Source organism: Pseudorasbora parva, chromosome 16 (genome assembly GCF_024679245.1).
Source record: "Pseudorasbora parva isolate DD20220531a chromosome 16, ASM2467924v1, whole genome shotgun sequence".
NCBI classification, from domain to species: Eukaryota; Metazoa; Chordata; class Actinopteri; order Cypriniformes; family Gobionidae; genus Pseudorasbora; species Pseudorasbora parva.
Window position 1 is genome coordinate 10,634,244 of NC_090187.1, and position 15,560 is coordinate 10,649,803.

General features: G+C 40.2%; 1 protein-coding gene across 9 annotated transcripts in view; it reads right to left on the minus strand.

Moving 5' to 3' along the window:
• Positions 1-4,416: 4,416 nt before the first annotated feature.
• The window catches only part of sema6d (semaphorin 6D), a 168,146-nt gene continuing 157,002 nt past the window's right edge, over positions 4,417-15,560 (minus strand). For 3 of the 9 annotated variants that reach the window (XM_067419546.1, XM_067419545.1, XM_067419548.1), the window contains 17 exons: positions 15,290-15,401; positions 15,085-15,145; positions 14,375-14,437; positions 14,172-14,273; positions 13,929-14,019; positions 13,407-13,526; positions 13,041-13,129; positions 12,308-12,525; positions 12,087-12,218; positions 11,729-11,884; positions 10,985-11,158; positions 10,465-10,605; positions 10,215-10,292; positions 9,971-10,029; positions 9,577-9,633; positions 8,907-9,077; positions 4,417-7,982 (listed from right to left, as the gene is read on the minus strand). In XM_067419546.1, coding sequence (XP_067275647.1) covers positions 6,691-7,982; positions 8,907-9,077; positions 9,577-9,633; positions 9,971-10,029; positions 10,215-10,292; positions 10,465-10,605; positions 10,985-11,158; positions 11,729-11,884; positions 12,087-12,218; positions 12,308-12,525; positions 13,041-13,129; positions 13,407-13,526; positions 13,929-14,019; positions 14,172-14,273; positions 14,375-14,437; positions 15,085-15,145; positions 15,290-15,401 — 3,116 coding nt within the window. In that variant the 3' untranslated portion in view covers positions 4,417-6,690. The other 6 variants (XM_067419549.1, XM_067419554.1, XM_067419553.1 and 3 more) reach the window with 6 other exon arrangements.

Below are 15,560 nucleotides of genomic sequence, written 5' to 3' on the forward strand. Positions count from 1 at the left end.
TAGCACAGCAGTCTCTTTTATTGTTGCTTGGCTGGCCCGTGCAGCTGTGAAACTATGATTTGAAATCTGCCATCTTTGCTTTTGCGTGCCCACTTATATATCAGGTTTGTTTTGAGTCAGTCACCTGAGCCACAAATGCCATTCAACAAATAAAGTCGCCCTTTACTAGCCACTATTCTGAGCCATGTAATTCATACTGGTAAAAAACAAAAAACAAAAACAAAAACAAAAAAAAAACACAAAAACATGCTTCAGAATACATGGCCAAACAATGTTCTTTGCAGTCAGGTCAGAAAATGTTGTTACATCAACCACCAGTAGGACCAAGCAGGGCTATGCTAACAAGCAAAACATTGACTCTTTTTCTTTAACAGTATTGAATTCCAAACATTTTAACATTTATTTCAGATTTATAGGCTAGTTCTTACAGAGAATACTAAAAGCTCTGTAAGAGGAAATGATGTCAAAGACAGCAGACAGACAGCAGACATTCATGCTTTAAAATCCCTTTAAAAATAATTGTGCACTGGTAACGCATCATTATATTATCATTATATGTCATTATATTCCCTGCTAAAAAATCCAGCATTGTTGGTCGCCAGCATAAGGTATGTTTTGCAGGCATGGTACCAACATAGGATGCTGACTTCTAATTTGCTTGAGAACAGCATGACTATACCACAAGTTTCAACAGAAATATACCAGCTCTACCCAGCAACCTGGACCAACATGTAATTCATACTGGTAAAAAAACAAAAACACAAAAAGCCTTCAGAATACATGGCCAAACAATGCAGACAGGTCAGATGATGTTACATCATCCACCTGCAGGACCAAGCAGGGCTATGCTAACTAGCAAAACATTGACTAATTTTCTTTAACAGTATTATATTCCTAACTAGTTCAAATGTATTTCAGGTTTATAGTTCTTACAGAGATTACTAAAAGCTCTGCTAGAGGAAATGAAAGGGTTTGATGTGACACCTGCTTAATTAATAGCTTGGACTTTGAGATTTAGGATGTTCTGTTACTAAGCATCTATTGTTCCCTCTTCACATTGCTTGTTTGTGTGTTTAAAGCCTTAAATTTGAGGGGGAAATGATGATGAATGTCTAACTCAAGGTGCTTTTGTGTTCATGTTAAACCGTGAAAAATGACTTTTTATGTGTCTATGTGTGTACATCTGGAGTGTTTGGTCAGACTCCATTAACCAATGCTTGGTTTGCAGGTACAATGACAACGCCATGAATCAAAGCACATACGCCTGGGGACTGTGTGTGTGTGTGTGTGTGTGTAAGAGAGATGGCAGTGCTTGTTGAAATATTCCCCCGCTGGCTGGTGTAATTACAGTTCATGCAACCCCCCTTTACACAGAGAATAGCTGTGATTTCTCACCATTTAACCTATTATTTTATTTCCATTCAATTGCACACACTTCAAATCTTAAAACACTTCCAAAATTCAGTACTTGCAAAACCAGCTATTTGGCTATGTATTAAACAAGTACTTAGATGGTCAGTTAATATGTTTGACTAGTCTCTTTATGCTATATTTATTTATTTATTGTGGGTGAATGTAGAGATTCTTCGAGAGGGTTGCAGGATGCAATATGATCCAATGTAATAATGTATTTTAATATAAAGGGATTTTCCTTATTGAGTTTTCACACATGCTTTTGGATAATGCATTGTAATGTGTTGTGTTTTGAAATGGAAATGGCGATAGTCTTTTCTTCCCTCTTGCGATGTATATATCCAAGTTAACCCTGAAAACCGCGGCTCTTTAGTGAAGTGTCATTCCCTACCCTCTCCCTCATTCATTTTTTAAAGTTAGACATCGACCATCTTAGTATTCCTCAATCAATTAACTATAAATAATAGAACACAACTTACTAATATTAAAGCCTGGTTTCCCAATTTTTTTTTTTTTTTTTCGACTCGAGGTGTGTAAAAGTATAAGTATATTTTTTTACATAGAACAATAATTGATTCTTTGATTACTGAATAAGTGCAATTGCCCACAAGGTGGCAATATCTGATACACAATGATGAAGTGGCGTTTCACTCATAGTTATCGCAGGCAGAAAACAAAATAAAAAATATCATCAGCAAAACTTGAAATGACCTGAGATTTACTGCAGAGCAAACGCTGAAAGCAATCTTAATATTGATTTTAAAGATGCTGACAATGTTTTGTGAATATCTTTAAGATGGCAAATAAGAGCCAGATGCTGAATGTACTGGGAAATGAGCTCTGTTGAGGACAGTGAGGATGGTATAAACTTCTGCTCAAACTGAACATGCTTTATTTTATTTGTCTGTAATTGTTACTATCAGGAGAGTTTTATATCATTGTGACAGGTAGAGCTTCATCCATGTTAGATATAGATCTGGGTCACGGAAGACCCAAATATGTACTAATGTAATAATAATTCATTTAAAGGTTAAACAGCTCATGGAATGAGAAAAACTAATATATAAATAATTAGACTTTAGGGAGTTGCTAACTAAATGAAACAACCACAGAATGTGACAGAGCTGGTGTTTTAAAGTGAAAGACCCTGGAATGAATAATCCAATGAAAACGCAGCACAAGTCTAAATCTGCCATCTCTGATTTAACTAGCCTGGGCTTCTCAAAAGCATTGGGAGATAAGTTTATCATAGACACTATTGGTGGCAATGGTTCTATGATCAATTTAGGCCTACGTTGCCTTTGGGAAATGCAGCCCTGGTTTCTTTACATTAGCGCTGTTTTGGACTGATTTTCTGTATGAATTCCCTTACTGGTATTCTAGAAACCTAGACACACCCTAGCGGCAGCAAATCTGATTTGCAGCGAGTGTCGTCTAGCAACTCTCAATAGACTTCTGAGCTGGAAAAAACTAACTCTGGTAAGGCCAATCACATCGTGTATAGTGTCAGTGGGTGGGCTTAACCTAATGACGGCAGAGTTGCGGAGGTATGCTACTTGTAAACAAAGAGCGCTATTCTGTTGCATGCAGAGGGAGTTTGAAAGACAACCGTTTATCCCGCCCCTCGGAATAACCCTGTAAACGGTGAGTTCCCAGACCCAACATCTTGATGTGGGTCTAGTTTGTCAGGCTACCTTACTGGATCATTGGACTGAAAACTTTCCAGGAGTTTAGCAGCTTAAAAATTATCTGATCACAACAGAGAAGCGAAATCGGGTCAAAGGCTTAGTAGAGCTTGTGCTTGTGTCATTGTTGATGCTCAGTGTGATAAACTCCAGACTCCCAAGATCATCTAACTGTGTGACTTAAATGATGTTAATGATGCAATATTTAAATTAAAAATATTTTAGCGCAATATATATATAAGCCCTAAAAAGGGAGAAAAGACATGCATACAGGTTTGGAATGACTTGACGTTTTCATATTTGGTTAAAAAAATCCCTTTAATATCCTCTAGTAGTCATTCAGCTTATTCAGTTTTGAAAATATACATATTGTTGGGGTCAGTAAGATTTTTGTAATGTTCTATTTCATTTATTTGATCAGAAATACAGTAAAAACTGTATTGCAATTTAAAATAACTGTTTTATTTATTTTAAAATGCACTTTATTTCTTTGAAGGCATTAACCCAGTCACACTATCCTTCAGAAATCCTTCTAATATGGTCAAATTTAGATTTAATGGTCAAAAACATTTCTTATTATTACTAATGTTCAAAACAATATCCCAGACAGCAACATAGTGTTGGCCCACATCTGGTACGTGTTGAATCCACAGATGTGGCCCGGATCTGGGCCGACACTATGTTGCTGTCTGGGTTGCACATCATTTTTTTTTATTATTATTATTATTTTAATTATCTATACACTATGCAAATAGTGTAGTAGACAAGGCAACTTTACTGACTTTCCACTCTAAGACCTTAACCATAGCTATACACATTCTTGAATTTACCAGTCCAGACGTGTCTGACCTAATCATTCAAAACATTAGCCACTACTGAAATTCTAGTGAAGTCTCTCCTACGATCTTGGATACCTGATGCTATCTGTGTGAGTGTGTGTGTGAGAGAGAGCAAATGTGTATGTGGCTGTAGTCTGAGCCAGTGAAGCAGATGTTGGGTGCTCAGCTTACAAATGACTTTGGAGGATTTCCCAACGAGATGTGGAATGGCTTATTCTCCACCGAGATTTCAAAACAAGGCTCTAAAAATAAAGTCTGTGCTAAGTCTCTCATCAGTAAAGACGATAAAACATCAGCCGTGCAGCTCTGAATTTCAGCTCACAAGTTCAGCATGTCAGTGTGTGTTGGGGTTCAGTGTTCATTTGCAAAAACGATTTGCATTTCAGATCATTTGAATTCAAACCAGCTTCAAGTTTAAAGGAAGAGTATATTACCCTTTTTTCCTTTACTCATCCTGTAAAAAGTGGAGTCGCACAAACTTTGACATCTCGGCTGTCACATGACTGCAGATTATATTTTCAATTTACAAGCGTGTTACAGAGTTGGCATTCTTTATTACAAAAAACTAAACAAAACCAAAAAAATGGAAAGAAAACCTTTTCTGTGCAGTAATATTTTATTTCAACTATACATGCCGTGTTAAAAAAAGTCAACAAAAATATTCTTAAACAATGACTGTAATTATTTACACTTTCTCAGTACAGCTTTACAATATCTACACATTAAAATATTCCAGAAAAGAAAAGCTGTATTCCAACTGCCAATGTTTGCACAGTATTCAAAAATAAAAGGTAGACCAGTCTGGTTTCTTTGCACATATATTGACTCAACAGTAAAGGCTTGAAGTCAGATTGCAGATTTATATTGCAATATACAAGGCAGCAACACAGGACAGCTTGAACCAGAGCACAGGATCAACTCTCTCTCCTTTAATAAAACTGATCTTTATCAGGTGATGATGGATCAGCCTCCGCTCTGTTGCTCAAATACAATCAGAACATGTAAACAAACATGGAGCTTTAGGCTTGAAGAGGCAACATTTTACCTCAATACACTGAAATTCCCAAGTAATTTCAATCAAACTGTGAGTCTCTAATCATAGATGCTCCTCTCTAAAAATGCATCTTGTTTTGACCCTCATTAAATGTTGTGAAATATTGTGAGCTGAGAGTCAGGTGATAAACATTTTAGATTCATAATACATTCATTACATGGCATCTTATCATCGCAAATTAGCACCTTCCAGAAACGCATAAGAACAAAGTTGCGAAACTTTCTTATATAAAAGAAACCATTCTGAGGGACCGGCCTCAGCCATGTTCAGGGCCAAAACCACCACAAATATTGAGGGGGCGAACCTACCCCCACTCCAAATATTGCCCCATACCTGCCCCTACTCCAAATATGAATATATTGTTTGATGATTGTGAAATGTCCAAAACCAAATCAAGCTCTCATGACTTTTATAAGGCACACAAATACACAAATCCAGATCAGCTTGCGTTGAAAATTTCCTCACTTAAATAGTTGTATATTTACAATGACAATATCACTGGCACGACTCTGCAAGACACACTGGTAAGGTATTGCAGTGATTGTACACTTATAGTGAGTATGCAATTGAGGCCTCTATTCTTTAAAACAAGCAGAGTGAAGCTTATATCTCGCATGGGGTCTAGTATAGAGCTGAAGAGTTGGTTTAAAGTAAGGAATGTGCTGTTTGCAGTTTAATGTAATACTTTGCCCAGGAACCAAGAAGCAAGCTCTCTAAAATGGTGTAAGCTGGAAGGAATATTCAAGAGTTCAGAGGGAAACAAAAATTATTTGAGAAAGAACTTTATAGACCCAACAGCAGTATTTGGCATGTAGGAAAGGAGAGAGGTTGATCAATGATCTGCCTTGTGTCATAGTTGAAAATTGACTTTATGGGATTACAGGACTCCCATTGATTTTCTGGGACTTAAAACAGAACATAGTACATTTGACCAGCATGATCCTGTGCTGAGTCTGTGGGTTTAAAAGCTTGCAGCAGCTTGACACACAGAACTGCTGCATGGAACGTCACACTGGAGTTAAACACTGTCATCATCTAAACTAGCAGCACAAATGTTGAGGGCACTTTTACCCTGTGAGTTTTAAAATCAGTAGTCCAAGTAGGAGCCCTGGACATTTCTTTTGCACGCAGAAACGATTAACTAATGCCGGGACTTCTGTGTCCAAACACATCTGATGTTAATGCACCATAAATGGGATTTAGTTTTATGACAGCGCTGACTCAAGCTTGTTCTCAGTTTACTGAAAAAAACATGGACAATGAATGCACACTGGTTAGCCCCAGAGACTAATCAAACACAGACACGCAACACGTCCCTTTCAATCTGTCTTCTTGAGAGATATCCAAGCATTTTCCAAAAAGTCTAACAAATACAGTTCACATTGATGGGGAGAACAGTGCAGAGGGGAGTATTCACTGCCCGATCACCACAGCAACTACGCAGCTGCTTTACGCTGCACGTCAGCTGTGACCTATGACCTCAGGCGTCCCTGCCGCCTTAAAGGTCAGAATCCATCACCTGTCACTCAAGCGTGACGGGACATGGTCATTGAGAACTAGCACAACTACCCGAAACAGAAGCTCTGGGCATCCGATTCATTTCCCTTCGAAGGAAATGGAGACTGGCACGCCATATCTCTGTAGGCAAAGCGCTTTTACTCCCACTGTCCATTTAAAGAGTAAGATCTTACTAAGCATTTCAGTAGCTATACTTGTTCACTGCCCTCATTTGTGCAGTCTGTGGTGCAAAACCGTTGGGTTTGGGTGGCACATCGGGCTTTAACGATGCTGTCCGTTTGAGGGATGTTCGTGGTAAAGATCCGTGACCACTGTAGCTGCTCTGTCGGGATACAGAAGGTGTCATAGCCATTGGAACCCCATGAGAGTCTAGTCTAGTTGGTGGGGTAGGAGTTGGAGGCATGTACCCACCTCTGTTCATACTAGACTGCCGGGACACTATGGCCCCACTAGGTGAGTGCAGCCCTTTGGGTGGCGAAGATATGGAGTGTCGCTGAGAAGAGCTGCGGTGATATCGCTGTCTCTCGAGCGTTCCCATCTGCCCTGTGGGTGATGTTGGTGTAGTCGGCACATCCAGTCTTTTAGTTGGGCTATTCCTGGGTAAAGATGAAGAGGGAGAGTACAAAGAGGCCTCTCGGCTTGGGACTTTAGGTGGAATCTCTGTTGGGCTTACAATGGGTTCCAGCATAAGGTGCTGCCGGGATTTGGGCATCTCCACCATGATGGCCTTTGGGTTGCTCTCATTCAGGTGCTTCAATAGGTCATTCAGCGTGTTCCTGGCATCCACAGTGCGCCGCTGGTCTTTACGGCCAGATTTGGAACCATGTTGATCGCTATTCTGGACCTTCCTTTCAGCTTGAGGCCCTTCAGGAGTACTGAAGGATGCCCTGTTCTCATGAGTGGCATTAGGCAGTACCACAGCACTAGGGATGTGGGGGTTGATAATGCCAGAATGGGGAGGCGGACTGGAGGGAAGGTATTGCGGGCTTTTGGGTGGTCCATCTTTGCGGGAGCTACTTATTTTACCATGAGCTCTCTCCCACTGGTTCTTGATAGGCTGAAGGCTCTTCTGTTGCAGCACAGGTGTGGACTCGGGCGTAGGCAGTGCTGCTAGTTCTGGTGGCTGCCCGCTCAGGAGCATTGTCTTAGTGTCTCCAGTGGTTGGCACCTCCCTCCCATTGCTCAACAAGTTGGTGTAGAGTTTAGGAGAATCCATATTGGGTTGATACTCTTTGACAGGACTGTCGAACAGGCCGTTGAGCTTGGCAAAGCTGCCAGTGGAATCAGTGCAGGACTGTGCTGACTCTGCATCCTTTTGAATCTTGCGTGGAGTGCGAAGGAAAGCGTCTCTATAGCAGTAAACGACCATGCCGGCAATGAATGCACCAAGCAGGAATGCAGCTAACACACAAGAGATAAGGATGTTCATGTGCACCATCTGGTTGGATTCACCTGCTTGTATTTCCCACACACCTGCAACACAGATAGCCAAACAGCATGTTAGCACACTTGCACAGTTGATCACTGAATAACTCACTCTTAAAGCAAATGTCCTTTCCCCCCAAACATGCTCAACCATTTGGTGTGAACCAAAAGTGTACTACTGTTATTTTCAACTTTTTAAATAAATCTACCCAGCAAGAAATTCAGAAAATACAATGAGGTACCCTGTTATTATATTAGTAAAGGAGGCAAATTAGTAAAGAGGTGTAGTGGAACATTTTATTGCACAAGGGTTGAGTATCAGGTGAGTTAGTTTGTTCTGGTTTCACATGAGAGTTTTCCCGAAAAGAATTTAGCCCACTGTCTTCGTTAGTACCCGAGGGTGAGTTTTGTTAGCATCCGCAGATATTCGAAAGAGTTAGTCAGTGAATCATGTTGTTTGAGAGGTGCTTAAAAGTGTTGCTTAGTGGCAAGGCCTTTGAAAGATTTCCTAAAATCCAAAACAAAGGGCAGAGAAAGAAATCAAGAAAAGAAGAAAAAGATGTAGCCATTTAGGAAAGATCCCATAGAAAAATGCATGAAACTAAAATATATATAAAATAAAGTTAAAAGTGGAGAACAAATCATAGGAACATAAAAGTAGGGAAAATAATAATAAAAAGCTTTAAACGCTGATGGAATCTGAGTATAGCTGCTTTTATCATCTCAATACACTTCAAGACAACAAGGCATTTTGCTGATCTAAAAGTTTTCAAGAGCAAATGCATTAGGAGCCTATATCTCTACTTTGCTAATGTAGTGTGACTGACTGCAGAATTGCTTATCATGCCATTCTGGTAAGAAATGGGCTGCTATCAGAGATGTATGGCCTCTCTCATATGACTAGCAGCGCTAATAGCAGCTATTACCCAGAATTCCATGCAGCAGCGCAGAGCGCTCTGGTCAAGGCCTTACCCTCCAGCACACCTGGTATATGCTCAACAGAATGTGAAGTGGCTGGGTCATCGTGGTGCTCAATTTTCCCTGAGCCAAAGAGTTGGGGAATCTGAGTGGGGATGGTTTGGGGTGATTGTATGGGTTCAGAGGTCGCGGGCACTGTGACTGACGAGGATGGCGACTCCATGTCTGTAGCGACAAACAAACTGTTAAGAATCGGAGCCCATGATAGGCGCAACGTAACGATCGGGGTTAGTGCATAGAGACAGGACTGACATATGTCAGTTTATACGATTCATTGAGGTTATTTCTTTAGAGATTGACTCTGATGTTTTGGCCCATTACAAGTAATGGTTGTTCAGAGTCTCAGGAAAGGATGCTAAAGGAAAACTTCAGTCTGAGAGGAGGGAAAGGATGAAGACTATCTCTAATAGAATGAGACCACGACAATAAAGTCCAGAGAGATAAGATGGAGGCAGCACATATCCATGCATGAACAAAAGCACGAGTGGATGAAATAATGGAAAAGCTGGTGATGAGAGATAAGATGCCCTCTTAAAGATAGCGATGATGGTGTGATGAAGAGCACAGGATTAAAGATAGGTGGCAGCAGTGGAGAAAAAAAGAAAGGCAAATTTGGAGAATGATGAACTCAAGGAAGGAAATCAGTGCAGTACAGGAAACTAACCAGAGGTTGGGTCGCCATATGATTTGAAATCTGGCGCTGATGTAGTGGCCAAAAATTCTAAAAGAATTAAAGGAACAGGAAATCAGCATAAATTAACAAAAATAAAATTTTGAAATTATAAAAACGCTAAAACTGCTTTAATCAAATGATCAAAAAAGTGTTTGTTTTCCTCTGGTTTACGCTGTATCGCTCTTTCACTTGCAGGTGTATGTTTCTGTATTGTTGAGGCCTACGCAATGTAAGTGTATACATGTGTTTGTTTAATTATCAGAGGAATTAGTATGATGTTTGTGTGATATGTGTTAATTTCCATCAGCTGAGAGTGTGAGGGGGTTATTGATGTGAGAATCACTAACTAATGCGTCTAAAAGGGAGCACGTGTTGATAAGCTCACCATGACAATCGCCGAGATGAGCCGTGTTGCCATATTCAACATCTTGCTCATAACCAGTTCTGCAAAACAGGAAAAGACAGAGTGATGAGAAATGTTGTACTAAGCTCTAAGGAGATACATTTTGGACTGATTGGTGAATCAAGAATCTTTGTTTTGCATGAAATAGGTCAGTTTTTCCGTTTAGTTTTTCCCTTGTTGCAATTTCTAGGTAAATCTGAGTGTTTTTAATGATTGTAGGACTTACTGCATAGCTGCAGGAATACGCTCACAAGCTCCATGTGACATCCACCCGCAGTACGGATCTCTAGAAGCAATACAAGACCTGCAACATAACAAAGGAACGTTTACACCTACACAACATATGGAAAATTAACACACCTCTCTATGGTTTTTGTGCCATTCAGACTAATAAAATGAAACGTGAATTGGATATGACAAAATAAATTGATTTTGCTGCCTGTATAAACAAGGGATAAGCATATAGAAGCACTCACTTTTGACAGGAAGTGTGTCTTTCGCAGCGACTGAGTGGTATTCTGACCACACAGCTGGAAAAGGCCACATAGAGTGTGTGGGTGTCTTTATCTAGGTGGAAAGACAGAATTCGCCGATCATCCTCAATGCTGGATAAACACCTGGGAGAAAAACAGAGTAGAGGGAGGGAGACAGTGATAAATCAGAAGAACAGATAAATCATATGTTATCGGATCTATCTGTCAGTCACTACTTTCTTTAGCCACATAGTTTAGCAGAAAGAGAACAAAAAAACAAAAAAAAAACACTGCAGAGGAAAAGTGAAAACCTTTTGCTTTCACATCAAACATATCTAATCTCATCTTAAACGATCCAAAACTCTCATTCAGGTCACAAAAAGACAATTTTATTTCTGTGTAAATAGCCAAGACGGGTTCATAAAATGACTCTTGGGTCTAAAAATTGGGTTTCTCACAATCTAAAGACAAAGACAATGTGTCTAAAGGCAGATCATGTTATAATTAAAGGATGAGAACATACTTGGCTTGGTTGAAAACGTCGATCTCCTCCAGTAGGACACTGTCATTTAAAGACAGAGGGGACGTCTTGGCCAGAACTTTTAGCACGATGCCTGCCTCAGAGCCAATGAAAACCACTGTGTAATTTTTATGGGGTCCCGCAGTGTTATCAACGGCAAGCGCCGTTAGCCTATACCTACAAGGAAGAAGGAAAAACACTTGAGCGTAGGGCTGCTTTTCAGTTACAAGGAGACGCCTGAATTACAAAACCTTAACTTGATCTGGAACAGGACAAAACATGTTGGAACGCGAGACATTTATCAAGAACTGAACTAGTTAAATTAGGCGTGCCGGTTGTTTAGAGCGTGAAACCAAAGCTCTTTGCTGTGAGGGTTATAAAATGTTTACCTGATGCTTATTTAACAGCTGACACTAGGTATAGATGACAAACTGTCAGTGTTTTCTTATGTATGGATGTGTAAAATATGTGCCAGTATTGGATTTCTTCCTGACAGGTATAATTTTTTCCTGATTGTGATATATATATATATATATATATATATATATATATATATATATATATATATATATATATATATATATATATATATAACAATTAAAAAATATTGTTTAGATGGTCTCTTCCTGTCAAAGTTGGCAGTACTTAGACTTTTCTGTTAGTCAGATATCTTGGCTGCAGCAAATCTTGCGGTAGTGTTACAACAAGTTTTTGAGACTAGCCTGAATAGTGGCACTTTGCCCGTACCTGACTCTTGTTTTGGTGAACCACGGTTCGTCTCCGATGGAGGGGACTGAGGCGTCCATGAGTGGGTGTGACTTGATGAACTGAAGGGTCTCGTCTGGAAACTCGATGGAGGTTTTGTAGGACTCCGCTGAACCTTGTCCAGCACAGCAGCCGGGTCTGAAAAGACAAAACCCGCACACATGCAGTTCCGGTTGAGGGAAAGAGGGCAAAAAGCCATGTGCCACATGCCTGTAAATCTATACCCGCCTCCATATGGCCAATGCACACACAGGTTAAATATGCAGCATGTCCAATTATCACATGTTAATTATTAATCTCGCAATGATTAGCCCGTCACGCACTAGTGCCATGCACCAACCTGAGCTTGGGCAGCCTTTCCTCTGGATATGGCGTCCACACTGAATCTGCCGTCTTCTGCTCTTTGAAACGGCCACGGAACGCTTTCTCGATGTCCTCCATGGAGAACGCACACACCGCGGAGCCAGGGATACTGATTAAACCGTAAGCAGTGGTGTTATTACCGCTATTCAGCCTGTTTTCATGTAAAGATATTATGGAAAGGATTGTGACAAGCTTTACCTGTTCAACTGGGTGGTGAAAACCCCAACCACAGAAGGCACCCCATTAATGTCGATTATGTCCGTAATGGCCTGGAGGACGTCAAAGTAGAAAAACGATTCTCCAGGAACAGAACAGTTCAGGCGAGCCTTAACAAAAGATGTCCAGTGTTTCTCCAGCACCCGCTGAGACCCTCCCATGTCATTCTTACAGATCCGAGCCACTCTGGAGTAAACCGCCTGTGGTGAGAGAAAAATAGTGGGAGAAACTCAGCATCGCTCTCTAAATAATAGATCTCTCTCCCAAGTGGCTCAGTTGAATCTAAATATACGCAAGATGCATTTTTCTCTTAGATAGAACAAAACTGCAGTGTGCTAGAGGGCTTGAATTAGCACCATGTTACCATCTTAATAATTCACAACTGTAAAATCTGCTCTCGATGCAGGTGTTGACTGCAAAATTAACTAAACTTAAATATTCATTAGTCTGTGGTACAAAGAAGTCATTATATGGGCCAATTTAAAGCAAATCCTAAGGCAACGGATGCTATATTGACCCTCAGGGACAAACGTTCATCTCTAAATAAAAGCCTATGAATACTACATTAAAATACAAATCAGAAGTGTATTATCACAGTTTGGATACCATGGTATTACCATCACTCTACCATGGTATCACATTACTTTTTGTGTGTGATTTGTTAACTTTAGCATCGTAGCAACGATAGCATGGCACATTTGGTTGCAAGTCATACCTTTCCCAAGTTGTTGTGCTCGGCTGCGATTTCTCTGAAAAAGAAGTAGACAAAATCCCCATAATCCACGGCGTGGAGGAAATGTGGTTCTGGGAGAGAAAGAGAGAGAAGCATTAGCATCTCCATCGCTGACCCCAAGTTAAATTTTGATGCATTTTTGTTGGCTAAGTGGAATGCCTGAGTGTTGACCTAGATTGTGCCACAGAAAGCTGGATTTTATATCAACACTCGCCATTTTCTGTTCTCCCACAATGACCCACTTCTTTAAGGTATGTTTAGAGTTTATAGATCAGATGTGTGTACTGGGTGCAACAAGTTTAGCAATGCTAGCACAACAGACTAGCAGACAAGAAAGAGTTTCTATACCTTTTAGCCACTTGGAGTCATACTTGATGGTCCGAAGGGCAGAACCGTCTCCCATGCTGCGGTAAATCACAGCATCGCTGGCCAGGAAGTCCGCCACCGTTGCGGAGTACAGCTTACCATCTGTGACACATAAATATGTGAGCTTAAAACAAACTTCAGCTTCATTACACAATTGCATATAACACTGGCAAGGCATTTGGAATTCAGCACACATTCACAGAACACTAAAGGCCTATTTATACTGAGAATGAAACAGAAAATCAAACATAATCTCCAAGGCAAGGACTATTTAGTTTCCTATACAGACTCATGCAGATAAGCACGTGACATCAACTACTAATTTTTGTCAGGTTGCTCCGTTCCCATCTGTATAATAACAGAGCTGGTGAGAAGGCAGGGCGCTCTTGTGGCATCTGATTTAATGCGTAACATCAGTCTCTGCTCTCATTGGAGTGTTAAAACCTTTAAAATTCATGGCAAAGTTATTCATCATCCTCCTCATTATTCTGACAGCTCTCATACCGGCAAACAGGGCGACGTTTGTCTGCTTGGCGTCAAATGGGCATCGGGCCAAACCGCTGATCTCTTCCCCATCAAACTCCAGGTTATCCAACTAAACAAGAGATGAAAATAGATAGAAGAATAAAGCGATATTGAGTTCTTATCTTCATTGTACTGTAAAACTGCTCTCCTCCACATTAACCAGTCACTTATAAAGAGCAAAACAACAGCCAGACAGTCACGTAGACCTACAGCATGACCTACCCTGTAGTAACGGCACATGGGGTTGAAACCATTTGTTCCGCAGATGAACACAAGATCATCATTTCTCGGAACCAGGACTTTAATGAAATTATGGCACTCGTCCTGAGAGGAAGACAAGAGAATGAGATTTATGGTTGCTTCAGTGCTGTAAATACCTCAAGACCAATGGCGGCTGATTTATGCTGAAGAGGTGTAGGACTCACTCTGTGCTTTCCCTTCATGGCGCACGTCTCCCTGTCCGCCTGCCCCGACCGCCACGTCAGCTTCTGTGACATTACACACCATTACCATTAGACAGAGTTTCCCATCCGCACAGTCATATACATTTACACTGTACTGCAATGCTTTCTAATCAGACATGATGCAAAAACCTGCATATTTATTGAAATATACTGCATGTGTATATTACACACACACACACACATAGGGATGAATTGTGGTTATTGGGACAATTTTTGCCATTGTGATGACTTGGAAAAAGTGTATATTTAGGGCTGTCAAATGATTCATTGTGATTAATCTTAAACAAAATAAAACCTTACATTTACATAAAATATGTGTGCGTACAGTATATTATTATTACTACGTATATTTGAATATATAATATATATGTGCGATTAATCTGACATTTGACAGCACTAATTTATATATATATATATATATATATATATATATATATATATATATATATATATATATATATATATATATATATATATATATATATATATATATATATGGTTATGTAAGGTCTAATTTTGGACCAATATCATTGCACTGTGGGCGGGGACAGAAACAGAAACCTAGCGATTTACAAAAAGTTATTACTGGAACTTAGTTTTTATAGCTTTATTGTGTCACGCCTGGTTAGAACAAGAGAGTTTGGTCATAAAATGATTTATTGTAAACCCACCCTGTATGGAATGATCTCGTTCCTGTAGGACTCTCTTAGACTCACTAAATACACCTGGTCCCTGTGCGAGAGAGATAGAAAGTTTACATTACACATACACTACTACTGACAGCTCTACTGTTCATCAACCAGCTTGTCTGAGCCGTCTGAACAGGTCAAAAGGTCAAAGATCTTGGTTCCACATCCCATTTAAGTGCTGACTTACCTGCCCGCGATGAAGAGTGTATCATGTATCTGGGTCATCAGCTGAAAGTCCAGTCTATGCTGAGATTCGTTGCCAGAGGGGCGTCCACGGAAAACCGGGTACTGTCGTGCATCTGCAGAACAAACAGATGCACTGTTATTCAGTATTAGCGTCAACAGAGATCAATGTTGGTATCGATCGGCTGTGGCAACTGCATGTTAAACTGCCCTGTAGAAAGACTTTGCTAAAGTAATGAATATTACACCAGCAGCTCCCGCATTGATGTCCAGCG